Source organism: Meleagris gallopavo, chromosome 5 (assembly GCF_905368555.1).
Source record: "Meleagris gallopavo chromosome 5, MGAL_WU_HG_1.1, whole genome shotgun sequence".
Lineage (NCBI taxonomy): Eukaryota > Metazoa > Chordata > Aves > Galliformes > Phasianidae > Meleagris > Meleagris gallopavo.
In genome coordinates, this window is record NC_139408.1 from 12,080,633 (window position 1) to 12,108,417 (window position 27,785).

Consider the following 27,785-nt stretch of genomic DNA (forward strand, 5'->3'; position numbering starts at 1 on the left):
TTACTTAATCATCTACTATTTAAGTACCTGTTTGTTTTGTTATGAAGCAAAACTTTTGAGCAAGATCGTGTTACACGCCAAGTGGTTTCCTGCATCCTTCAATATTAATCCTCACGTAAATATAGACCGAAGGGAGTCCCAGGGTCACCCCAACCAGCCTGAGCCCCGCGCGGAGGGCGGCGAGGAACGGAGCGGGGCAGGCAGGGCGAAGCCCACAGGGGCCGTACCCGAAAAGGCGGCGGGACGGCACCGGGCGGGATCAGCGCCGCCCGCAGCCGGGGCCGGGATCGCGGCGCACACCGCGGGGAGGCCCGCCCGCCCCTCTCCGCCTCCCGGGGGCAGGGCCCGGGCCCCCCCTCCGCTGACGTCACGGCTGTCTAAAAAAACAGCCCGGCAGGCAGGCGGGGAGCGACAGGGCCGGCGGCACGGCTCGGCTCGGCACGGCTCGGCAGGACGCGCCCCGCCGCCGATATGGTGTCCCCCGTCACCGTGGTGAGTGCGGGCCGTGCGGCCGGCGCGGCGGGCGGGGGGAGCGGGACCCGCGCCCTCGCACGGCCGTCTGCCTCCGACCCTTCCCCCGCCGCTGCCCCCATACCCGCTGCCCGCGGAGAGCTGCTCCCCGCCGGTTCGGCCGTGGCTGTGCTCCGGCAGCGCGGCTTCGGCGGCTTCTCACCTCTTCCTCCTGTTATTTTTGTAAACATCTGTACGGTAGATCTGCGTTGTGTGCGATGCATCTGCTCGGAGCGCTGATGTTTACGTCCTCCTGGGCTCGCCCACCTGCCCCGAGGCCTGGCTGCTCTCCGTGTGGCCGCTGCCCCGGGCTCTCGTGGAGCCCCGTGCCCGCCGTGCCTTCTCCCCCTCGCGCCCGGACGTGCTCAGCTGGCGGCTCGGCCGGCGCCGCACGCGGAGCCGGACGCCGCTTTGCCGTCGGCTCGGGTCTGCCCCGGGAGCGGCGAGGTGAGGCGGGGATGGTGTCACCTGCCTGTCCCACGGGGAGTCAGTGAGGCTTAATTAGTGCCTAACCGGCAGTGAGCAGCAGCTCGGTGCTGCCCTTCGTGGAGGACGCGTGGTACCGGGTCCCGACCTCGCGGGTGGAGGGGATGCTGGAAGAAGACAAAGCGCTCAGCAGAACGGCGGAGAAGCTGTGCTGTCACACGCTGCTTTGCATGCTCCTGTTTCTAGAAAGCAAGGGATTTGGCTGAATGCAGCAGCAGCAGCAGGTGCGGTAAGAAGAGCTGTCTGTCAGTAGAGTTGCCTGGCACCAAACTCCTGTGGTTGGTATCCCGTATCCTTGTGTGACTGTCATCATCCTGATGTGAAAAGTTGTGGCTGCTGGCTATCCAGATCCCCGCCACCCCTCCATGTTTACTCTCATAGATAGAAAGGTAGCGGTCCGGTTTTCCCCCCCGTCTTTAACTCTCAGAGCCAAGGTTCGAAACTTTTACGTTCCCTTGCCAGTGCTGCACAACAGCTCACGTTGTCTGATTGCTCAGATGAATTTTCCCCCAGTCATTAGCGTATACCTGGTAAGTTCATCAGCAGCCTAGGGATGACTTTTATCTTTAGAGACAGAGGGAAGTAGCCTGTAAATTACACTATTCTAAGGCCAAACGACTTATTTTTTCCTTGTGCCTTTCAGAAATAACTGAGAGGCCTGGTTCTTAGTGCTGCTGTGCCATAAGCTAAATTCATCGAAGTAATGCTTTGGTTACAGTGAGTTGTGTACTTGTACTGCAGAAATGAAATCTTTCTCTGGGACAATGCTGGAATGCCTGAAAACTGGCAGTTTGTTTTGTAATTGAAAGGTGACAGTACTTGGCTCTCAGGGCTGGTTAATCGGGGTGGTCTTGCAGCAAAGGGCAAGTGATTACCACATGCACTGGGAAGGCTGTAATTAAAGAAGGCTTTACCTATACCAGGAACTACGCTTTCAGAAGGTAACTCAGGGTGGTACATGAAAACAGTGTTTTCTTGCTCTTTCGTCATGTAACAACACGCTTCTGCTCTGGCTTCATCCTTGACATACCGACCCTTTGCTTCACCAAAGGCAGCTAACGCAGGCGTGAGGCTGCAGATTGCTGGAGAGATGATGACACCAGGAGCTGTGACCGGAGCTGCAGCTGTTTATCACAGCTATAGATGTGGGAGGGCTTTGGCAGGCGCTGGTCTGATCCTCCAGAGAGATCGCAGCACAGAGCTGATATCCTTCAGTGTGTTAAGGAGCAGTTCTTTGCACGTTGCCTTTGGTGCGTTTTCACATAGCTCTTCTCCTGAAGGAGCTGCGGGATGGCTCTGGCGTTGGCTGTGCTGCAGCCACAATGGGCAGCTTGGAATAGTGTTCTCTGCTGCCTGGGAGCATGGCATGACCACTGCACGGCTGCAAGTGGAGCTGCATATGGTGTGAGAAGGACTGAGCGTGGGCTGTAGAGCCGGTGGACTTTCTTCAGCCAGTTGGGTGCTAAAGGGAACAGCAGTAGGCAGTCAGTCTGGCCACGGTGAGGTGCTATCCTTGGGGCCCAGGTCTTATCTGTGCTGCCCTGCCTTTTGCTGCATAGATGGATCAGGTGTTTGGAGACAGTGTGACTATCTCTGCTGCTCCTGACAGGGGCACTGTCTAAGGGGCAGTACTCAAGGCATAATCAAATTAGCCAGGTGAATTGATTTGTCTACAGCGCATGTTCTCTCCCAATGTTCTGCAGCATCAGCCTGAACAGGGAAGATACTAGAAGAACATAGCCAAGAGTGACATGGTTTTCTTTCCAGTTTTCAAAGCTATGGCCTTTGTGCATAATTACAGCAGATGGCCCGGACTTCTTAGGTACAACCTACAACCTGATCTCCTGCATCACCCCCACTAAGACCCTCTTACAAGAAACGTGACGGTTTACTTAAAACACTGAGTTCCAGGTCTGCTGCACAGCTGACAACTGGAAGAAATCGTGCATGGAGGTATGAACCACGGGGAGGAGGCTGGGAGATACGGCGGGTAGGACTGCTGTTAGTGCTGGCTGCCAGGTGTGCACCATGGCCCTGGGGGTTTGGCATGTCTGCAGCATTGTGCAGAGCTGTCATCTCTGTTGCTGCACAATGCAGATGTGCCAAGGGGGAAGTGTGCCCACAAATACAGAAGTCTGTGGCCCAAACACCTTCTAATGTATTGTGCCAGGTACTCAGTGGGGTAGTGTTTCAGGGTCCTGGTGGTGCTGGAGTCCAGACTTGGACAGAGTTGGGCTGTGGCAGTGAAAATGTGCGTGTCTGCCGGTCCTGCTCCAGCTGGTGAGCAGTGCTTGCTCTGGTTGGAAGTCACCTTGGAGGAAAGCTTCTGCTTATTCTGCTAGGCAAGCAGGAGCATCCTGCTTAAAAATTGTTATGGCTGATATTCCTCTGGTTAGGAGCTGCTTTTTTTCTGCCTAAAGGTGAGTGGGCTGAAAGCTTGAGGTTGGAGGGCAGTTTTAGCAAGCAGCACATTTGCATTACAGATATGTGAGGTTTAATTCTCATCTTGTTCACTCATCACTGGTCATATCTTAATAAAAGTTCTTCCTGAGTCTGCTTCATTAGTAATTTTTATTCTAGATTTTTTTTCTCCTTAGTGGGTAAGCAGTTGCTAGTGGTAAGCTGTGGGAGATTCCCTTGCCCTAAGGACTTCTCTCCTCAGGTTCCATGACTACATAGGGGTTGCAGATGCAGATCAGGTGAGCCTGGAGATGTGCAGCTACTCTGGCACTTATGTGATACTACAGGCTGAGACAGACACTCCTTTCCCCTTAAATGAAGTTAGGGCTAAACTAAGCATAGGGCTTCACACATCACCTTGGGGAAACGGAATGGGACATATAAAGACATTAAGTGATGCTCTCATTCCTATAACACGCTCTCTCCACACCTAGCTCTTACTTGGTCTAGCACAGCCCTGTTTGATTTTGCCCAGAAGCCATATATGAACAGTCCCCATCCCTTCCCTTTCGTCCTCTAACATACCTGCATCTTTAGATGGAGACTGCTGGACTGGAGAAGGCGTTGCTTTGGCTGCATCAAGCAAGTCGAGGCCTTGGTGCCTTCTCCTGCAAGGTGCCCTGCTGGGAACAGCCTTCGTCACCCTTGGGTAGAAGCAGGGTGTCACTGTCTGGGAACAAGAAAGTCGTTTACAAAAACTGGGCTAAGAAAAAGAGAGAAATGTATGATATGAAAGTAACAAATACAGGATATGGCTGGATATGGGGTGGATATCTGATCCAGTTGAATATAGAAAGCTGACATAAACCACGCTGCCTAAGGACCCTGTGTGCTATGCACAATTGCAGCAGTAGTAGGTGTAAGCATAGTTTTAAAGGTTTGCTGATAGAAAGTATGCTCCATGATCCTCAAACTGAAAAAAGCCACATTCCACCTTGAACCTTTTCTTAAGTAGAGAATGTGTTAATTCTGCACAAAGGAATAAAGTATTAGCAGCCATCGAAGAACTAACTATAATGGTAGAGAGGTTTATTTTAATTGTTCTCTTTGCTTATACCCAGCATTGTTGCTTTCATTATAGTTTTCCAGCTACTAAAATACATCATAAACTGGAATGTTATTACACAGGAGGCTTCAAACATGCACATTTACAAACCATACTGATGATTATGAAAATACGGTGCTTGTATATAAACCAAGCCAATTTGAATGAGTTATAGATGAGATCTCTGAACTCATTGAAATAAGGGAGGGAGGCATCACCTCAGGTAAGCTCAGCAGGATCCTAGCAGCATTTATGTCAGTCACTTCTTTCAGGAAGAGCCTTAAAGCTTTGGCCGGACAACCTGTGCTGATTTAGGCAAGTAAGTGTCCAGGTGTGTAGTATTGTACCATGATTTTTTTATTTTTTTTTTAAGGCTGAACTTAGGCATTCTTGCACTGCCATTCTCATCCTTTGTTGTTGTAGTGAAAGCAGAGCTACAAAGTGCAGACTTGTCTCATGCTTTTCCCAGTCCCAGTGTGGCTGCATTAAGCAGCTAGAGCTGATGGCTGCTGCAGGCGGTGCCGTAGATTAAAGTCTTCATTAACTCGAGTGTATCGCTCGAGTCGCACGCGGCTGTTGTTCCAAGTGTGCTTTGTGTATTAAGGTTATGGGTCCGGCTCAGAAGCCTGTACTTATACATAATTCCTCTCAGTGGACAGAGATATATTTCTGTCATTCTCTTTTCCTTTTCAAGTATCTCCATCCAGAACACACCCAGTGTAACGAAGAGCCAAAGTTATCTTTCTCTGTGGGTAGCTGTATAATACTGAGGAACCAATAACTTCAATGAAATGAGGCTCTGAGGAAAAAATTGGCATCTGGCACCATGTGGAAACTTTTGAGCTACGAGGAGATGATCAGCTCTGTAATTCCCTTCCCTTGTGGAGGCTTCATTTTTCCACTGCCCTTCATGTCACACAAATGACCAGTAGATCTGTGATCACGATGGAGATTTTGCTTACTGCAGTGTGCCCAAAATGAAGGAGATGGTTACTGTGTCTTCTGCCCTTCCTATATTCATTGCTTATACCGCTATCATCTAAATAGCATTTGAGCTAATGGGCTAACAGCAGGTTTCTGTATGACAAATGTGCCAGTGCGAAGCTTCCCTCCAAGTAATGCTGAATGTGAATGGGTATCCAGGTAACAAGGAGCAGAAGGCTGAGTGTAGGAGAGGACTGCATGCCCCCAGAGATGAGAGGTGGTGGGTGGGCTGCGCGGGAGCCTTCCTGCCTGGCATGATTTATGGATCCATGCCGAGCATACTGTTGTGGGATGGATTTCAGACATGTGCAGAGAACCCAGGGCTTATGCTGTGGACTGATCCACCCTTGCACAGGATGCAGTTGCTCTCTGGTTAAGTGCAACTTGTGTTGCTTGTGTTGGTTTTAATGTTGCAGGTGCTAATGTGCTTGCTAACGAGGGTGGTGGCTGTTTTGGTTCACCTAGTGGTGAGCTAATGAAAACACCTGGTTTCTGCAGCAGGCTACACTTTCTCCGAAAGGTTAACTTCTCCAAGTTAAGTTACTGCAACACATGTACTTCTAAGAGGAGATTAGGTAAGCCATGTTACTGAAACAGCCTTCAGACTTTTTGTTAGGCTTTTGTTTTTTGCCTCTCACCAGATAACATCTTTGGAGACCAACATGGCACCAGTTAGTATCAGGCATTGAATTTACGATTCTGTATCAAAACAAGTCCATTTACACTAGCAGCAAGTAGTCTCTGATTGTGTTACTGCTTCAGATTGAGGGTAGGTTTGAAGCTAAGCCAGCTGCACGTTTTCCAGCACGTGCTAGACACATGGGGAAGATCCTCAGCCTTATGTGAGTCACTGTGTCTGCTATGGTTTCAGCAGGAGTGGGCTTGTGCTGGCTGAGAGCCTGAACCCACAGCTCGTGTCTTCTGGTTTTGTTGTGGCGTTAGTCAGAGCCAACCAGGGTGCCTGCATAACAATGCTGGCTTGTGTTCTATTGCAAGAGAGAGCCTGTTGCATGGCTTTTCCTTGCAACCCTGATATAAAAGGAGTGTGACCACACTTATCATTTAACTGATGCGTCTGAAGTTTTCCAGATTATTTATTGGCTCATGCATGCATGGACCTGCTCTCTCACTCAGTGTAAAGGGCATTACCCTGGTATGCAGGTGCATGCTTATTTGTGAGCATGGTCTTCATTTGTATATGTGTGGTGATTGCAGCAGGGGTTTTGCAAGTGAAGTTAGTGTGAATCCTGGGAGTGTGTGGGTTAGTGATAGTATAGGTTGATGTTTGCATCTGCAACCCTGGCTGCCCCTTCTTGTTGAAACTGGGTGGGAAAGTCCAATTAATCTTCATCTAATCTGTATCTGATGCTGGCTTGTCCAGATCACATCTTGGCACGAGAACTTTTAATTCTGGATACTGGAATTAAAATCTGTGACCCAACTGTCATACTTTGACCTGACATCCTTCATTCTCTTAAAACATATTGGTCCAGTTACAAAATAGGAGGGCTACCAGCTTTTAATCAGGTAACAGAGTGGCAACTTTCTAAATATGCCGCTGTTTTCCCTTCTAATTTTAACAACAATGTTTCACAAGCATTCAGCCCTCAGGAGATGTTACGCATGTGGAGCATTTCATTCAGGTTTGCACTAGGCACAAGAGGAGCTGAGCTATCCCTCCTGGATTTCTCGGCACAACACTGTGTATTTCCCAGATTTCTGCCTGGGAAACACCCCCAGGATGACCCTGCCCGTGGCAAGGGGGGTTGAAACTAGGTGGTCATTATGGTCCTTTTCAACCCAGGCCATTCTATGATTCTATGACTTGTGGTAAGTCATACACAGAGGAAATATCTTATCTGGATTTTAGTGTGAGAGGCCAAATAACCGCCCTGCCCCATCCTGAGGGCTGCCCAGTGAGCTGGCTGTGTGCTGAAGCTCCGTGCAGCTTCACAGCCACGTGCCAAGGGCCCAGCAGTGCTGGGGATGCGGCCCCAGCTGACCTCACGTACCCAGGAAGGGTGTGTGCCCCTGCAGTGACAGCACTGCAGCTCCGATGGGTGAGGAGAAAAGACAGATCCATTATGGCTTGGATTTTGAAACATCTGCAAGGGTTTCTTTTGTGAGAGTGGCAGCGAAGGAAACGCTTAGAGGGGCTTGCTTTCTGTTACACAAAAGGGAAGATCTGGAATCCCAGGAGGGAAAAGCAATCCTTGCTCTGAGATAAGATGCTGGCAGGCAAATGCAATTTTTTTTTTTTGTTTGTTTTCACTTCTGAGAGCCAACGGGCTGCCCTAAAAGCATGGGTCTGTGACAGCTCTCTTGGCCCCTGCAGAGACATCTGAACTGACTGGTGATTCTGTTGGTCACTGGCGGTGGTACATTGCTGACTGCACTCCAAAAGCAATCTCTAGAACTGCTGATAGCTATAGAATGGCTACAGATGGGAGTCAATCATTTCTACTTCTGATTAAACAAAGTTTGTTAAAATAGCCCTGCTTGTGATCCTGTGCCAGCCCAGCAGACAGAACAGATGATGCTTGGTAAAGGAGAAAAGCAAAACTAACCCAAATAAAACAAGTCCTAACAAAAACGTATGTATCTGAGCCAAGCTTTAAGTTCAGGGTGAAGTGTGTTTGTCTATATTTTCATCTTGTGAGTTAGCGTCTGCTAAAGAAAGGCTTCAGCATCTTGAGGGCTCCTTGGAGCAGACACCCCTGTGACTATGTGGCACACAATGCCCTAACACAGTGAGGAGGATTTCCTTGGCCCTGGAACCATCTGCCCCTGCTGTAGGCTGCTACGGGACTGTTCCCTGTGTAAATCTGCCTGTAGGAGTTTGTTGAAAGTGAGGCTCTGTTTTCCTTTTTGAGACTTTCCTCCTTGCTTTTTTGCAAGTGTCTGCAGATGCTTTTTTTAAGGTATAGTTGTGACAGCACACTGCTACAATATCCAAGAGCTCCTGGGTCACATCTGGTGCTGAGCCAAATTGACCTTGAAAGCAGTCTGGTGAGCACGGCCAGTGCAACTGCTCAGCATCCAGCATCTTTTAATTTCTTCATTAAAGAATTGAAGACAAGGTGGAGCTGCTGTTGTCCTTGTATTGCATGCACATGGGCATTGCTGTTTCTGTGTAAGTGGCAGTTGGGTGTATCCTGCCCTGCCTTGGGAAGGGGCAGGAGAGAAGGCTGCCTGGAAGCTCTTCCTGGCCCTGCTGGTCCCCCCTCCCTGGCAGCTGGATAAGGACTCATGGTTGTAGCGCTTTTCCTGTCCTCTGGAAAACACCATAGAGCTTGTATAGAGCTCCTCATCTCTTTTACCTTCTCAAGCCATTTATTTAAATATCCTTCATAGGTTATGTGCCCTGTGCAGTCTTCTGTAACCTACTCCCATCACAACACGGCCAAAGTAAAGCATTGGATTGAGCAGACTTGAGCAGTGCCCTGTGCTAGGGACAGACAGCAGCCTAAAGTGGAGAAATCCCACCTGGAGAGCACTCATTGGGAAAGAGACAGAGAGCTACGCTTGCAATCTCACATGCCAGCACTCCTGGGACATGGTGAGCCTTGCTCACATGCTTGCCAGCGGCTTGATGCAAAACATCCTGTGCTGCATGCTCGTGTGCTGCCATGCAGCTGGGTGGCCTTGCAGTGCCCCCGCTGTACTGCTGCCCGCAGGCATGGAGCTGCAGTCTGCCCTGAGAGGCTGATGCTGCAAGCAAATCCTGGCAGGCAGAGGTGCTGGCAAATGCTGGGGGACCAGACTGCTGCTCCACATTAGTTCCCTTCTCACTGCACTGGGGGGAAAAAGCACTTGTATGGAAGGTTTTATTCTCAATGCCAACAGGTTTCCATTCCTGGGTTAATCTGGTGATTAGGCTGAATTTTGTGACTGCAAGTCAGGCAGGATCTTGGCTTGGAAATGAAACTTTTTATTGCAGTTCACATTTCTGCATGCAGCTGCGTGTGGGGCAGCCCAGCCCCACAGAGGTGCCCTTTTGAGATGCCAGTTTGATTAATCCTCATCTGCTGCCTGCTACCCTGTGTCTCTCACCAAAGGGTGACTCTTCCGATGCCAAGAACTTGTGCAGTAATATATCTGAATTCACCACCCAAGGACTGCTAGGGCCTGTGCCAAAATTTTAATTGTATTTTTATGGCAAGTAGCCACAGCTTGTTCTTTTAAAAAAAAAAAAAAGGAAAGAAAGATAAAGAAGAGAGGTACTTCTAGCTCTCAATTGTGCAGCCAAGTTGTGGCTGGAGCTTACTTTGCATAAGGGAGAGTGTGATGCAGTTTAGCCATGGGGATGAGGATGGTACTGAGGCTGCTGGAGTGCAGGAAGGTATGAGAGAAGCCAGAAAAACAGCTCTGCTTTGCAGGAGAGGCTGAAGAGACTGCTTTTTCCCCGGGTGGAGTGGCTGCCCCTGCTGCAAATGGCTGAGCTGGGAGGACTATCCTTTTGCAGCAGGAAGCTTTCAGGCCAACCTCTGCTAGCTACTTCTGGCTTGTGTTGAACAGAGGATCTCCTGTCAGACAAAACCTGTTTTTTTGACTATTTGCAAACTGGTCTGGCTGGACAGCCAAGCACAAGAAGAGTGTGACTGTACCACCCTGTCAGAGAAACAGAGGCCCTGAGTGCTGAGGGGTGCCAGCAGCTGCAATAAAACGCCGCAGGGCCTGAGCATGATGCCCAATGGAGCCAAACAGTCCATCATCAGCACATACAACCTTCCAAAGGTGAATTATGGACCACCCTCTCCTAGGAGATTTATTAGGCATGATGTAAGTCTTGTCTCCACCTGAGGGGAGAAGGATTTATCAATTTTTCCTGCAGCACGTGGAGTTTGTTTAGGAGCCATCTGCATTGGATGCTTGATTCATGGCACATCCAACAGAAATGTAAGCCCTCTTATTAATACCTGGCTTGCACAAGTACGTTGCACTAACACAGTACTTCAGGCAGGTTGATTGGCTGGTTCAGTAACTCTGCCACTCGGTAAACAAACACTTTTTCTTGGAATTTCATTCAGGAGCAGCTTGGTACATGTACAAGCCAACTCCTTCCTTGATGAAAGGCAAGCGACTCCCCAGGAGCTGGTTTGCTCCTGTGGGAGAGCAGAGTTGGAGGCAAAGCACTGTGCTCTCACCTACCTGGGGCCATCCGCATCCCAGCCAGCCCTAATGTTTCAACGATCCGTGGAATATGAAGTACTGGCTGGCCCCTTTTCATCTCAACCTTCTCTTCTCATACCTCTGCGATCCATGCAGGAAGGATGCAGAGGTGAGCATCCCAAGTGACTGCCAGCCTTTGCTCTGTGGCCCAGTGAGGGCCCTGACATTTGCCTTGGAAAGGGATGACGTAAATGGTGCCAGTACCCAGCAGCTCAGACTTCCTATTGCACGCACATCTGACCCCCTGCATTAAAAAAATTCCTCTTTTATAATGGTTTCAGCATGCACCTATGCAGAAGGCTTGATGTTGCTCTATCTGAGAAAGGATGGGAGTGCAGCAAGGCCAGGAGGTTGGTGACTTTTCCTGAGTTTGTGCCAGGAGTTGCTCAGCGCTGCTGTGTTTGTTCTTAGTTTAGCAAAAGCTGATGAGTAGTGAAAATTGGGAAAAACTGGCTTGTGAACATGTGGACTTCTCGTCTTAGAGTCTACTCATTTTGATTACACATAAAGATGGTTTTTTTTGTATGCATCGCCTGATGGGGAATCATGTTGGTTCCCAGTTGCTCCGCAGAGGACAGTCTGTTGCATGTCCTAACTGTGGTCCATCTCCGAGCTGAAGCAGGTCTGAAGTGGTCCACCCCTCCATGGCTTGAACAGCAGAGTATTTTCAGTGCCTCATAAAGAGCCATATCTGCTAGGTAATGAAAAAAACGAGCAGTGGCATCATGATACATGGCAAGAAAGCCACACAAATACTTATTGGTGCACAACTTGGGTGGGAGCTATTATCATAGTAAGGCAGAACCAAGGTAGGATCCACAGTGAATGATGCCAAAATCCAGGAGAAAGAGCTCAGCCACTGATACACAAAACTGTACTCAGGCAGCCAAGGTTGACGGGAGGGATGGGTGGAGGACAGCAGCCCAGCTTTTTTTGGCCAGCGTGCACAGTTGTGCTCAAGTGTTGCTCAGTGGAATAGCTGGGGTTTTATTTTTAAAACACTTCTCGTGGAAACAGCATTTTACAACCCGATGGGTGTGAACCATAGCCCCATAGCAAGCTGGCACACAGCTGTTGTGCAGATGAGGTTGCATGCTCATTTTCTGTGTGGGCTGATTTAGGGGACTTGTGAAGAGAAAAACAGTACTTGATATCCCACGTTGCTTCCTGGGGTCATTAGAGACCTCTGGGCTCTTGGCTAGTCATCAATAACTAATTTGAGGATATAGCTTAGGGGCTGTAGTATGAAGCTTTTAGTTATTTCTGCATGCTAGGTCCGGCATATATTTTGTCTATTGGTCTTTACTGGCCTGCATTACTTCTCCTCCTGTAGCTGTGTTTCCTCAGGAGCAAGCCTGACCTCTCAAGAAGTCTTACACCAATACCAAACCACAGCGTGGTTGGAGTACTTGTGTGATAGCATCATCTGTCACTGCTGAACAACAACAACAACAAGGAAGTGAGCAATATTCCAAGCTGGAGCAGAACAAGAACAGACAAAACAAAAAGGAATACTGTACACCTACGAATCCCTAGCAGGCAGGTGGATACCCAAGCTATGAGCCTCCAAGGAGCTCTGTGTGTCAGTACCAGGTTCTGCTTAAAGATAATGGGTGTACATCTCTTGGTGAGAGCCAGGACACAACTTCCCCATGGTCTCTCTAAGCTCTGGAGGGTTTCATTGGCTCTGTCTGAATGCAGATAATTTAACAAATACACATATTTCCACTGGAATTCCACAAATACAGACATAGTGTCTTTACAGCAACTTGAACTATTTTTTAAAGACTCTAAATGACTTGGTAAACATAGGAAATGAAAAAATGCCCTGAATTATGCTCAGTTTAAAATTCTGAGCTTGCAAATGTTTTGTAATATGCTGAAGATGTTTTCTGTACTGTGTGTCAGCTAGAGTGAATGGAAAAATAGAGTGGAAAAAGAAAAGAAGTGAGAGTAAAATTCAACAGGCATTTTAATAAAATGGCAAAACCCAGCTTAAAGCCATAAAAAAATCATACATTAACAGAGAAGATCTTGTCACCTGCAGCAAATATTTCATTTTCCAATGCTATGGCACAGCCACATCTCAAGTTCTGTCTTTGAGACACAAGTGCAAAGGAGATGGTTGGTTTGATGCAATTTACCCATCCAGCCAAGCAGTATTTCCTTCCCTAAAGTACAGGCAAGCTCAGTCATGCATTATGTGTTTGGCTTTCCTCGAGCCACAGCCTCCGCTCATGTTGGTACACAGTTTCCCAATACCAGCCATGACTTGTCCTCTGGATGGCAAGTTGTCCCACCTTCTCTACCTAGGTCCTAGTCACCTGTCCAAACAGAGGGAAATCCCCAGCCTCATCCTTCTGTTGCTTTAGCCTTTCTTGCAGTGTTTCTCCCAAACATATCTGGTGCCACACCATCCCAGCAGGATGGGTGCCTGGATCTCAGCTATGTGGGAACCTCTGTCTCTGTGAAGTGTCCCTCATGGAGCACTCCTTTTGGTCAGAGCCAGCATAGGAGCTCAGCTGAGCCACAGCACAGAGTGATAGGCAAGGGCATGTTTTGAAATAACTCATTTGAAGTATACTTGTAGAAAAGGTGCAAGGGAATAAAGAGTTAATGATGAGAAGCCTTCTAGGTCTATGAGGTTTTTCTTATGTGAGGACTCTAACTCCTAAATTCCAGAGTTATGGGTGAGAAACTGAGACTGGAATCTCACCCCTTATGCCTGAAGAATTCCTCAGTTGTTCCCAGGGTGGAAATAATGCAAACAATTATTTTAAAATAATGCTGGTTGGGCTTGGAAAATTCAAATTCAGATAGTAGAAAATGATAATTTCAAGGTTACCAAGCAAACATAATCTTTCTGCACAACTGCATATCTCACATTCAGTAAGGCAAGGTTCCTGGGGAAAATGACAAATGTAATTAAAACCTGTCTCATCATGTGTGCACACAGGGGAGGGCAAGCTGTGATTATAATGGTAACTGCTCAAACTGCAGGTGTTTTTATTTTAACATGGGGTATTAAATGAAACTTCCTGTGTTTATTAACCCAAATATTCTCCTGTATGCTTCTAAGGTGCTGCTGTGTTTTGCAAACAAGGCTGAACTTGAATGACACCTTTCAGCACAGACTTCTATCTTCATAGATAGAAGATATTACTTACCTTAGCTGGGACTGTTACAGGGACCTGCAGCACTGTGGATGCTGCAAATCCTTTCTATTTTTGGAAGCAGTCAGTTGTCCATCCTGAAGGTCTCAGGCTGGCTATGGTGTAGTGGGGATCCTTCATGGCTGGCAGGACAGAGGTGGGGATCCTGCCAGAGGTGCTTCCATGTCTGCAATTGCGAGAGAGAGTGTGGTCAACTATGTTTTTAACAAGAGAGTTTTACAGAAGGGGAGAGGACAGAGCTGGAGCCAAGCAGCAGCTTTGGAGGTGGCTGAGGACAATGTGATGCATCACTTCAGAAGAGGAGGAGGAAGTGTGGCTCCACTCCCCCCGCGTAACTCGCTAGTTCCTAGTGCACCCAGTCCCACCCCCAGACTATGTGGGATTTTGTGACTTTTATTCCTAGCTCAGTTATCTGCTGCCACAGTTCTTCCAAGGAATCCAACAAGGGGAGGTAAATGGTGACGAATTTAGACAACATAAGTAGAGGGCTCACAATGTAATACAAGAAACTTAGCGGCTTTCTGATGTCCTTTTTGAGTGAATTGTGTAGCCCGGTTGTTTAATGGAGCGTTTAAAAATTGTGTTGGCAATAGCCTATGAATAATGTATGCAGGAACAATAAAATACCTTACTGTTAAGAAACTGCTGATATGCTGGGGAACTTTCCATCGGATGTGAGAATGATTTTGAAAGCTCTGTCTTCTTGGGATACCCTTTATTTATAGTCTTGCTGTAAGACTAAAGGGAGATAGCATTCCCTTTTAGATACCATATGTAAAGATGCCCTCCACTGCTTCTGTCTGTCTTCCAATTTCACTCTATTCCCTTTGCTTATGGCTGTAAGACCTCCTGAATTTTGATGAGTATATGCTTTTTTAACTGAGCACTGTAAGCGTGGAGATATTTGCTCTATAGCCTCCAGTCGTTCCAGGTATCTGCACCAAAACATAATTTGCCGAAGGAAGATGAGCACTGTTTTTGTGTCACAGCAAGGATGTTTCACGGTACAGGAAGCAGAAGTAGGGCCGGGTGATTTGGAAAAAAAAAATAGACCAGCAATTCTTTTTCATGTTTCTGGAGCATGGGGTCCTTGCTTGAAATAAGCAACTGCAGCACTGCACACGTGGATGGACTTTTGCAGTGTAAACTCAGCTCTGATCCTCTAAATTTTTCCCCATGTCCTCTTTCACTGTATAAGGCCTTCATGCTTTGTGGCCATGAGTAGTGGGAAGCTGCTGTGATACTAAGTGGCTAAATCTTGCTTGACTAAAGAAATGAGAAGATCGAGTGTGCTTGAAGAGGTTCTCTGGAGTTTGCACTGCCTTAGTTGCAGACTTCCCTGGACATAGCTCATCAACACTATAGGTGCACCAGACAGTCACTGTCTCTTCCTTTGCTCCTTGCTTTAACCATTAGCCACAGGAGAAAATAAAATAGTAGCTTTGTTTCTCACCTGAGATTGTCCACACCTGCACTGAAATGCAGAAGTGCCACAGGAGGGACTCTGAACACAATATATATCTTATAGCTGTTCAGAATGGTCCCAGACGAGTGTATGGTAAGAGCAGGCCCAGCCTGCAGACTGTGTGGCTCTCTATCCCATCTCTGCTGTGGCTTTGTTGTGAGTAGCCCAGTGCTCATGCTGCATTTTTCTGTCTGTACTTACGCAACAGGCCCCTGAGTCAAAGCATTTCCTGCAATATGGACAGTGTATTATTAGTGTAATGCTTGAACAAAGCAACATGTGATTGATGCTGTTATATTAGTCAGCTAAGGAAGTGATATCCTCACCTTGGAGGTTGATGTGGTGGGTTTTGAAGTCACATGGTGATAGCAAGCTCCAGGCATGAGCCTACAGGGCAGGAGAGAGAATGGGTTAGAAGAGAGTTTGTATCCTCAAGGTGATCTGCAGCTAGCTAAACAAGAGGATATACCAACTTTGGAGGGAAGATCAGTGCTTTTATTTGGCTTGCTTGCTGTTGTGGTACTCCTGAGGAGTGCAGGATATTCTCAGCTATAGGAAAAGCCATGTATAAAATGGGTTAGCCTAAACACAAGAGAGGTACAAAGACCACTAATGGGGTTTGACTAAATGTTTTAAATAGAATTGATAAAAAGTATCTAAAATTCCCTCCATCTCCTTTCTGGCAGCCAAGAGGTGTTTTCAGAAGAGGTTTACAAAGATCTAGGTTGAAGATGATGATTAAGTTCAAGCAGCCTTTTTCTGGGGTAGCAATGCTGCTAGCTGACTGTCTAAGAAAGAAAAGCTTTCAGAGCAGAGGAGACAGTTGCAGGTTAGTCCATTGATGCTTCTGATGGTCCTGTTAATTTCTCTTTTTTCGATGTTTGTTTCTTTAGGTGAAGAGTGAAGGCCCCAAACTTGTGCCCTTCTTTAAAGCAACTTGTGTCTATTTTGTCCTCTGGCTGCCAACTTCCAGCCCTTCCTGGTTCAGTGCCCTCATCAAATGTTTGCCCATCTTCTGCCTGTGGGTTTTCCTTCTGGCTCATGGAATTAACTTTTTAGTGGCACACCGGAGCGCCAGCCGCATCCTAGCAGGACTGATATTCTCAGCAGTGGGAGATGCCTTTCTCATCTGGCAGGAGCAGGGCTACTTCATTCATGGTGAGTATGGTGTGAGTCCTGAAGGGTTACCGCAGTGCCCAGCTGTTACTCTGTTTATTTAATAGTGAGTTGCTTGCCACACGTTTTGTTTACTCATGTACAGCTTAAACGCCTTGTAGTGTGAGACAGTCATCTCTAGACTAAGATCCATTGCAGTTAGAGGAGTCATATCATGGATGAGACTCCTGAGCTTCTCTTGAGGTGTCCTGAAGTCAGAGAGGTCATTAAGACAGGTTTGGTTCCTTGGCACGTGTTTGCAGTGTCTCATCTGGTTGGAGCTGGGAAAGTGGAATGGGCAAAATGTCCCGGGAGGGGGAGGAAACTCACAGCACTCAGCTTCTCCCATGAAGCTGCAGGAAGTATCTACCTCCTGTCTCTCTGCGGGGAGATCTGTCAGTCCTCCTCTGCAAGGATGCAGAAATAACACACACAATGCCAAGGCCCTCAGTGGAGAGAAGGTAGAGAGGATCCTTAAGTTGCAGAAGACAAGCCTACAGCCAGGGGGAGGTGTTTAAATGGATGTCAGAAAGCAAATCATCGGAAATCCTGTCCTACTTTCAGGTTCATCAGCATGAATCATGCAGCCTGTTGTAAAAACATGGGAGCTGGTTTTGCAGGACATATAAATAATGGGGAATCAAGGGCAAACCCTACCATGACACCTTGTCATCTCTACAGAAAGATCTACATGTCTCAGAGCAAAACAAACTGATTTTATTTCACTGTTTTGCAAACTAGAAGATAATGACTTAGATTAATGATCTAAAGCCACATTGAGTCTGCCTGCAGCAACACTCGACATGGCCTTAGACTGTCATAAGAAATCAGCAGCAGTTAAGTCTTTCACTTCACTGCATTGGTGGCGTTTGTGAAGTCAACTTCACCAGCAGAGGGATTTCATTTAACACCCACCATTAGCTGGCTGCTGTGACTGTCCCACTGGAAAACGTGATGAGATGGGGGAAATTTTCTGACTTCCATGAATGTCAAAGGCTTTTTTTTTTACTCCTTGTATGAAGTCAGTATTTAGTTCTATTCTGGAATTCCCACAAGCTCTGCTTTCTTTATGAGAGGAAAGTATGTGAAATGCTAGATATGAAAAGCCAAATGCTTTGAATCTGGTTTTAATCCTGCTTCCCAAGGGTTTATCCAAATCTCATTAAAATTTCCTGTAAAAACTCTGAAGATTTTGGTGGGGTGTAGATTAGGCCCTGGGGACTGGATCTGTTTGGCTGAACTGTGGGCATGTTGCTGAGAAGCTCCAACTATCTCTTGGGTTGCCATCCGCTCTGTGCTGAGTGTTGGCGTTCCCACTGACAGGCCTCCTCTTAACAGGAATGCATGGCTCGGCACAAGTTACCCTGGCCCAGCTGCCCGTGCTTCTGTTTTGCCTCCTGTCATTGCTTCTTGAGCTGTGGCTTGGAAAACATTCAAGACCTGATTCTCACCGTGACCGTTTTTGTACATGGACTGTGCATAAGTTCCCCATTCCCACGTAGTTGGGATATCTCTGAGTCACTTCTTTGATTTAATGATAGAGGAAAGTCAACCTGTCACAGCAATGCAGTATTGAGTTCAAGTGTTTTAATCTGCAAATCAGCTGGAATTTTTACCCAGTTTGCGGGTTTTGACTAATTTTTCTTCCTGACTTAAGGAGAATGCTTGCTTAGCTCTCTTGGAGCATTTTAAGAACCTCAGCCTGATCTTTGGCATTCTCTTGTCTGCCTCAGTCTGTATTAATATGAGTTACTGCCTTCTGTAGTGAAGTGTTAACACTTGCATTTCAGCTGTCAGCAAATAAAGTGCACCACCCCACTTATCCTATCATCTTTCCTGCAGAACGTATTTTCTCCTAAACACAGCAAGCTGCTGTTGTTGCCAACTGACAACATTCAAACTTTTGACATCATCCCTTGTGGGAATTTCAAATTTCAGGGGAATAAAAGGAATTACTAGAGAATAATGTACTTTCTCTTCAATTTCTATGGCTTTCAGGCAGAAAAAAAGCTTGAGATCTGAGTTGAGTTGAATAACTTTTGAGACAATGAGTTTATAAAAAGACATTTGTTCATTATTTTACAGAGAGGTGAGAGCCTAAGAACCAACTCCAGGCACACTTCACTTTTCATTTTTGCTGTTTCAGTCTACAAATAGCAAGCTATTTTCTGACTAGTGTCTTCCTGCATGTGGAAGATACTTTACAGTGTTAACACCCATGTCTTTTGATAGTGGGAGCACAGAAACAATTATGCATTCAGTAAAGAAGATGGAGGCTAACAGAAAGGACAGAGCAGAAACTCCAGGGCAGGGGAAGTGGGAAGGAAGCTTGGGCACCCTGATTCCATCTAACTGGCCCAGAATAAGGCAGAGAGTGGAAGGAAGCAGATAGACAGAAAAGGCTGGTCTGCCTGATGTGACTGGAGGGCTGAGCCAAAGGCTGAGAAATGCAGAAAAATTGCACCCTGCTCCATGCACATCTCTGACAGGTTTCCCTGGTTCTTGGCTTTATTTGTGGGCACTGAATGAGCAAACCTCAGAGCTGACTCTCTTGTGACCTCACCATATATCACAACTCCTCCTGCCTTTCTGAGCTTCTGCTTGGCTGCTGCATCTTGTCCTCCTTTCCTCTGCCTTGCTGCTGGCTGCCTACATGAAGGACAACTCATTCTTCAGTTCCCCATTCCAGCACTTTCCACACATGCTACTGAAGGAGTAACCACTCCTCATGGCTAGGACAAAGTAACCTTCTTCTCCTGACCACTCCATGGCAAATGCCTTTCCTGCATTATAAACTCTTCTCATCCTAAATCCCTCCTCTCTCAGTGCTGCACTCATGAAAACTGTGAAATATCAACTTCTTGTTGCCCTTCTTTGCAATTTCTTCTCCTTCCCACTGTCCATTTCCTCCCCTTGCAGACTAAATCCCCACTAGCCCTCTCCCTCCTGTATGTTCCCCTCTCATGCCATGATGGCTGAGTGGATGTTGATCCCAAAGGCTGGGAGATGCTTCTCCTGTTATCTGCCTCAGAGAGTACTGGGACGAGGAGATGTCTACCAGCAGCAGGATTTAGCAGTTACCCTTTGTACCGCAGCGCTGGGCTTTAAAATGCAAACAGGTGTCCTGCTGGAGGACTTAGCTTCCCAGATCATTTTCTCCATTCTGTACATTAGAGCTGCATGGAAACATTCAGGCACTGTAATTAACCCTGCCCAGGTAAAGCAGAACAGCCTTCAGCTGCACCGAACATGGGTTTGGGGCCTACTATGTGCAAGTAGTAGCCAGCAACTGTACCAAAACATGGTGACATTTTTTGTCAAATGGGTGAGTGCCAAGTGATTAACACAAGGGCAGTACCTTCCATCTGGGATTTCTCAGGCGTGTTGCACTTCAAAGGGAAGCCAGCATTTTATTTTCACTGATTGATTCCAGCTAAGGTTCATATGAATCTTGCAAATAGCCATAACATTGTTGGCAGATCTTATTGGTGTAGTCCCTGAAATATATCAGCTGCTTAGGTTTCCCCTAGCTATGAGAAGAAATGGAGGAAAAGCCAGATGCAGTCCCTGAGTTCTTTTGGGTTTGGGGCTAACTATGGTTAGATTTTCTATCTAGACTGAGAAGGATCACTATCTTATCACATTTTGTTCTGACATGGCTCTGATTCCAACGTTCCTGTTCCACTTGACCTAGGAGTGAAATGGTTCAGATGATAGATAATTGGAGGGGATTATTTTTGCTCTGCCTTGCCCCCACCTTTCTGTCCAAAGCAGTGAAGGAATCATCTGAGAAACAGGCTTTGTTCTTTCTGCAGCAGCTTCGCTTACCTGGCCTCTTGGCAAAAAGTTGTGCATCACAACAGAGTCATACTCAGCTGCAGCTGTAGAAGTACTGAGACTTTCTTAGGGCAGGAACCTAGTGCTGAAGTCAATCTCCTGTGCAAACTTTTTTATATTAAAATGGTCCCAAGTGCTCAGTGGGGTGCCTGATTAACTCAAATGAGGGTTGTAACACAACAAGGACATCTATACCTGGAGTAGCTTCTGTATGTTTCAAATCCAATGTATCCATGTTTTCTTTTGCTTCTGACTGCCAGTCACTGTCAATGCCTCTTTCCAGGTCTGCTGATGTTCGCCATCACACACATCCTGTACTCCTCAGCCTTTGGCATGAAGCCTTTGGACCTGAAAGCCGGCTTGATGATGGGCCTCATTTCCAGTTCCTGTTATGCCTTCCTGTACTCCTACCTCTCAGGCCCATTCACCTACCTGGTAGCTGTCTACATCGCCTTGATTGGCTTCATGGGCTGGCGAGCGGTCGCTGGCATGCAGCTGTGCAATGACCTCTGGACGTGGACCAAGCTCTCGGCCTGCATTGGAGCAATGCTTTTCATGGTGTCAGATCTGACCATCGCAGTTAACAAGTTCTGCTTTCCCGTACCCTACTCGCGTGTTATCATCATGGCTACTTACTATGCAGCTCAAATGCTTATTGCACTGTCAGCTGTAGAGAGCAGAGATGAAGAGGACTTCAAAAAGAGGAGCTAGGTGGAGTGCCGACAGTCTGTGAACAATGTTATATCTCAGGTGCTGTAGCTGCATTCACCCCTGAGAGAGATCTCCATTTCTCTAGGCATATTGGTGATGTTGATTTTGCTTCTTTGAAGCATTACCCTTAGGGCTTTATTTTCAATGGCTTTCTCTGAATATAGCTTACTTCAGTGTGGAGTCCATGTGGGAAAGTTTAAGATTGTCCCTGCAGTAGCTACTCATTCAATTTTTCCACCTTGGAAGTGCTGTACTACTGCACTTTATTAGTCTTGAAACTGATGCTGAATGTCTGGGAATAGGAGGCCCAATGAACAAGTCTGGCCACACACTGTGCTAGGAGACTTGCTTTCACTAGTAGGCAGACAGGCACAGACCTCTGCTAAAGCCATAGGTAAAAATGAGTTTAACCAGTGTTTAAGTTAGCCTGTTCTTGTACATTACAAATTCAATACACAAACTGGAGCTATTTGAGCCTCTGCTGAAAGGAAGCCTGTAGCTATAGTAAAAACATCACATTCAGATGAGGACTGAGCTTTGGAGTCAACAGCAGCATGTTGGGCAGCCCCTAGCAGAACCCAAATGAGAGCCGAACACCAAGCAGAGAGCCCAGCATGAGGTTCACAGAGATGAAGTGCTGTGTGCCTTGATAACTGCTGATCAAAGCTCTAGAGCAGATCTATGGACACCTGCCAGCATTGCCATGTGCAGCAGATGTAGTAGCTTGGTGGGCTTTTAGGGTCATCCAGGTAGACAAACCAGTGCATTCTCCTCTGCTACATGTGTACAATCACACAGTGTCAGCAGCCACCAGTGACAGCGTGGACACACGAGGATCTTTGGTTTCTGTAGCAGGAGTTGGAGGGTGTGTGTTACTAATGGGTGTCCTATTTGTCTGTGGTACAGCAGATAGGAATCTAACATTTACACCTTTCTTTCTCAGTATTCTAACAAATAACATTCCATATACTCGTGAAACTTTACTGTCCTGCTGCTTGCAGCACCTTTTCTGAATGTGTGAGCATTTCCCATGTCTGAACCGATTAGTCAGGGCCCTGATTTTGACTGTAGATTGTTGTCGTGTTTTACCAGCTGGTGGCAGATGTTCAGCTTTGCAGCACTTGTGTTTGGAAACCCCTTTTCAGCAGAGCATCCTGAAAAGCACAGTTCTCTGTGTTCAAAGTGCCTGCCGCTTCCTTCTTGAACTCACAGCGAGAATGTGGGAAAGCCTGTTTAATTCTGACCCAAATTCTTTACTTGGTTTTTCTGCCCATCTGCTGAAGCAAGATTACTTCTGACTTCACTCTCTTAAAAAGATGAGAAAGATGTTGCCCTGTTTTTTTTTTTTTTTTCCTAAACACGACTGATTTGTGATTATGTATTTATTTTCTCCTCTTATTTAGGACATCTGACAGCAAGCTACATTTCCATTTGAATCTCTCTCCAACGTGCTCTTTCCCTCTGTCCATCCTAAGGTTGTTACTATGGGCGGAGATGCTCTCCTAGTTGTTTTAAAGACACAACAAGCTCATCCAGCTGCAAAGAAAGTTTCTAAGTTTCCTGCACATCTTCAACCCGTGGCCAAAAAGGGATGACCCAAATCCATGCAGGACCTAATAAACCCTTGCATACTTTTGTGTGGCAGAATGAACAGGAGGGGCAGCCTTCCAAATTGTCCTCGTGGGTTGAAAACCACCACGGTTGCCATACCTCACATGCTCAGACCATTCCAGGCGAAAGCCTGTCACTGAGTCCCTGGCACCATCAACAGAGCAGGAATTCCTCTTTCCAAGGAGGGCAGCTGGGGTCAGGGGCAGCTGAGGAAACATCCTTAGCTTTTCTATTGGTGCTGAGAGGTGTTAAGTGGCTCTCCTGTTCCTCTCCAGCCTTCTGTGTTGGGACTGGGCGTAGAACAGATGTCGCCTCCCCACAGTTGGGGCATCAGTGCCAATGCCACCAGTATTACAAAAATCTAGGTTAACCATCCTGACCCCATGGAATCATCTACTGCTTTTCAGAGAGATCAGAAAGGTCAGCTGCGTTGTTGAGAGGGAAAGAATTCTAAATAGCACAGTCCATTTAATCTCTTCCCTTTAATGCTGTTGTGTAATACTGTCAGTATTCATTCACCACTGTGCTGGGGTCTGCCTGGAGTAAACTGCTAAGGGAATTTAGAACCATAAAACATCTTCATTCATCAGCATTGCTTATTTCCTGGCCGCAGCTTGAACCCTGCAGTGTAGCTCTTTGCAGATGTCAGCTGCTGTTACTAAGCTTAACTGCTTGCAAATCTCTTTCTGCAAAAGACTGACCCAACTAAGAGGAAATGTAAGCATTTGGGGTGAACCCCACCATTCTCTCAGCACATAAGAGCATGTTTCAGCCTGGGTCAGTTCAATACACTCAATCCTTATTCTGGCAGTTCTTCAGAGAAACTCCCTGCACCCTGAGCTTCCCAGATGACCTCAAGCGGTCTCTTCCAACCTCAGTCATTCTGTGATTCTTTGATTTAAAGGTTAGAATTTCAACCCTAACCATTATCTCTTTCTTTCCCTTTAGAAATGAGCAATCTTCAATTTACTGAAGACCGCTGATTTGCATTTCTGCATGCTTTTTCTTCTTGGCTTTCTTTGCCATCCTGCTCTACTTTCAGGCCCTGTACACTTGCAAAAAAAAGGACCTTTTAAGTGTAAGTTGGAGACCTGCTCTCTCTTCTCCTCTGGCTGTCAAAGTGCAGTTTCTGGATACAGAGGTCTGTGGGTGGCTTTAATTAGGACGGCAGAAACACGTGTCACCCAAGTGGGCCGTTGTCCCTTTACTGCCAGTGGCTGGTGGGATGCAGCCTTTGAAGCATCAGCATTGGCTTGTCCAGGAACATGAGGTAGAGCCCTCAGCTTACAAAATTCAGAAGAGTCCTACCTGACTAAGAGCCAGCAAAGGCACTTAATCTCCAAAATCTCTCTCCTGCTTTGCATTCTCTACTTTTCATCCTTATTACTTGAATGAGACCATTTTCCTGGAAGGTGTCCTTCCTGCTAGGAAGGGACCACCTGATGAGGACACTTACTTGACCCAGTTTTCAGAGTTTCTGAAACCCTGAGGAACACTAAACAATTGCTTGCATTCTGCTGAATACCTTTTCTTGGGATTAAAACTCTTCTCTTAACCCAAGCAAGGGGAGTCTTCATTATGAAAGGGAGCAAACAGAAAGTGGGAAGCACATGATTATCTATGACACTACCAGTCATTTGTGTGTCTTCTTGTTGTCTCGTTGCACTGTAAAACTGCATTGAGCCATTCTTCTTATCAGGAGTGCAGTGTTTAAAAAACACCCACTCTTCACCCCAGGGACACTACAGGGGGAGTGAAGCACCCCAATGGTGCAGCATACCTGGTGGCCCCAGTAGTATCAGCTCCAGGGCTTAAGTTCAGAGGTGTTTCTTTACACAATGCTGTTCTCAAAGGTTCCTCTGCAGTTCCCATCTAAGGCTGCTTGTGGCTATGCACATGGTACAATTACTCTTGTTCTCCTGTATTAGATCATAGTTATCCTTAGGTCTTTAATTGGATATATGGAAAATACTGAGAGAAGCTGAACTTCTCTTCCTGGTGGTAGATCCTCCTTTGTCCTTGCTCACACAGAACTCCCACTGAAGCTGAAGAAGCATTCCTATTGGAATGGAGTTTTAAATGCTAATAACATATTGGGCTGTGAAAGTTGCACTGACGTCAACAGGGTGAAGCTAATTTAGAAATGGCAGGTTGAGAAGAACAAAGCCAGAGGATATAAACAGCTTTACTCCTCTGCTGCCTACATACTCATGCTTAATACTTGGCTTCTTATTCCTTCATACTGAGGCAACTGTAAGACTGATTGTTTTAACAATTACTCTAACACAGCTTTTAAATAGATTGCTTTCATACTGTAATCATGCAGATAATATATTTATTTCTATATATGTATTTAGAACTCCCGAGACAAACTTTGCAGATTCTATTTAGTGATTCTCCCAAGTTTTTTCTGTGCCACAGTTTGGCAGTGTCACCTGTTAGTTTTCATCTTACTGCCATGCTAATGTTGGGAGCTGGTCTGGAAGAAGCACATCAACACAAACAGCAAGTGCAAAGCTTAGTGGCAGGTGCCTTGTTCTCACTGATTGTGTTCTGTATACAAATGGACTCTTTTACTCGACAGCAGCATAATCATGTTCCTCCCAGGTACTTCTCCTGCCTTTTATCCATGCTTGCTCCTGTTGTGGCCTTGGGTAAGTCACAGGTTTTTTTGCAGCCAGATCCTCATCTGATGTAAGTAGGCATGAGTGTAGGAGGGCCAGCGCTCTGCCAGGTTGTAACAGCCAGGACCAGGACCTCTGTGTCTGTTCTCATCCCATTTTGAAAATTGTGGTATTAGCACTTACCTACCTCACAAAGATGCTGTAAGGATTAATGCTTATACAGCACTCAGAAGATGTAAAGTGCTACATGTCTCAAATATTAATGTACTGTAGTGATAAAAGTACTTCTAGGCATCTGCAGAAGCATGGAATGTATTACTGCCTTTTTGATTTGCATTAAGCAAACGAAACATATTTATTCATACTGTCAAACAGCATAGGCTCAGCTACACTTGAACTCTGTGGAGGTTTTAGCTTAAAAGTCTGAACTCTAATCTCAGTTTTGCAAATGGATTTTAGTTTATCTAAAAGCCTCAACCAAATTCTTAGATGTGACTGTGCATTCAAATTTTGCAGTCCAGTCTCAACCCTATCTGTTATCTAGAATGAATCTAATCCAGCCAAAACACAGTGCTCTTACAGACTGCAATGGCTGTTGAGAAGATTGGAACAGAAGTCACTCTGTTCAACATTCATCCTGCAGAAGGTCAGCTAGGTTTTAGGAGACAACTTAAAAAGGGATGTTTAATTCTGTGATTCTAAATTTACTGGCTTTAATATCAGCAGAGAGGGAAGGCCTTGGTAGAATCAATAAGGTCGACACATCCTCATTGAATTATTTCCTTTTAACCTGAAACAAAGTAGTAGCAGGTTCTATAGTGAAGGAAGTACTTGCACCATCAATCCGAGAGCCCAGAACAGAAATACATCTAGAAATACAGCTCTAAACCATCACCATGTACTCAATGACTATAGAAATGCCACAGTTCACTGGATTCAGATCTGGACTACAGCTAGAAATGACTTGGTTCTGGTAGCACTAGTTGCTGTATAACACAAATGGAAGTGAGATGTTACCCAGGAATGTGAACTGTGTACATGTGAAATGGACCATAATTTTGAAGCAGCTGCAGTAAAATCTTATCTTAATATGAACTCAGAAGCAAACACAATGCAAATTTTCATTGTTTCTTTACAGCGTATGATGGATTTTAGTTTTCTTAGTTTGGAGGAAATTTTCTTAATGTTATTTTATTTTTGCTCTTACTGTAAAAAATAAAAATGTATGACTCTAAATAGATCACAAATTAAAAAAGGTGGCCAGTTGGCAGGAATGCCAAAATTTCTGTGGCTTGTACTGTTTTTTTGTGGTGACACTATGCTGCTGTAAGATGAGCCACTGGAGTGGTATGAGGCTCAAAAGGAAGGCTGAAGCATAAGACCCACTGCAGACTCCCACAATCAGTCTCATGTCAGAGGGATGCAGGGACCAAGCTGCCAAGATTGCAGTGGGAGCAATGACTGGTCCCATTTGGGGACAGACAACATCAGGAAATAGAAAAAATCTTTTCCTGACAGCCAAAAATCAAGAAATTAAATCCAGCCCATTGCACGAGAGCACCAAGTCAGTACAAACACATGGACTTAGACATTACTCTTGTAGGCTTCTGCTGGACCAAAACTCATTCCCAATTCAGCAGGGATATCTTGCTCCAAGCCTACTGCGTGGGCAGGGCCAGGCCAGCAGGAACTATTAAAAAAGAATACATTTGAAAACAAAGGAACCACCCCATCAACCAATAACAACAACAAACAACAACAACAAACAAACCAGAAACCAAAACAAGAACACAGATGCCATTGGGTAAGCAGCAGTTCTGCCTTACTGAGACCACAGGAGTGACTGGTCTGTCCTGAATACTAAGTCCATGTCTTGTACCATGTAAGCCTCTTACTCCAGCCCCTCTCCCATGTGTTCCAGACAGTGTGTGCTGAAAGATGTGACCGAAGCAGCTGCTCTCCCCAAGGAGTCAGCATTTTGCCCTGTGTGAAAGTCTCCAGCACTTACTTCCTTTACCATGATTGTAAAGGTCACCACAAGCAGTACGGCTACTTGATCTGGGATCTTTTCTTAACATATTTTTATGCTGATTTTACTGTTTTAATTCTTTGTTTGGAATGTATTTTTTTTTTCTCATTTCTTCTGTGTGTAACAACAATTAAAAATATTAATTTACTGGGTATATTTATTGTGCAGATGTAACATCTGTTTGCTAATTTTCTGTTTCTCTGACAGCAGCCTACTGAAGCTCTGTAGCAGGCAATGCTGTACCACTTCTGTCCCTCAGTGATGTGGCTCTGCCCTGAAGCTACCCAGAGCTGCACTGAAGCAGAAAGGTGCTGTCGCAGCCAGACACAGTATTCCCATCTGGAGAACCCCTGAAACACACCCACAGGCACCCCACAGAGCACATCCAGCACAGATGAATGAGGCACCACTGTGCTGATGGCAACTGGCTTGTGTTACAACATGTCCCAAGTGTCCCAGGGTGCAGAGCCCGAAGGACACTGGCTCCTTGCTGCAACTGCCAGTCCCACTTACAATGGTCATT

General features: G+C 46.2%; 2 protein-coding genes across 5 annotated transcripts in view; one reads left to right on the forward strand and one right to left on the reverse strand.

Annotated features, from left to right (window-relative positions):
* Positions 1-275: 275 nt before the first annotated feature.
* TMEM86A (transmembrane protein 86A) lies at positions 276-27,416 on the forward strand. Of its 4 annotated transcripts, none has more exons than XM_085224268.1 (4): positions 276-957; positions 1,030-1,220; positions 16,189-16,453; positions 20,571-27,416. In XM_085224268.1, exons 2-4 carry the CDS (start codon positions 1,203-1,205, stop codon positions 20,996-20,998), a joined length of 711 nt encoding a protein of 236 aa, XP_085080394.1. In that variant the 5' UTR covers positions 276-957; positions 1,030-1,202; the 3' UTR covers positions 20,999-27,416. The 4 variants fall into 4 exon arrangements, with proteins under 4 accessions (XP_085080394.1, XP_085080393.1, XP_085080395.1 ...); XM_085224267.1 differs by having other exon boundaries at positions 276-492; positions 713-1,220; XM_085224269.1 differs by having other exon boundaries at positions 276-492.
* Positions 3,910-27,785, reverse strand: part of PTPN5 (protein tyrosine phosphatase non-receptor type 5) — a 95,403-nt gene continuing 71,527 nt past the window's right edge. The window contains 3 exon segments of the mRNA XM_085224262.1: positions 3,910-4,126; positions 13,825-15,524; positions 15,622-15,682. The gene's annotated coding sequence lies outside the window, so the exon portion shown is untranslated.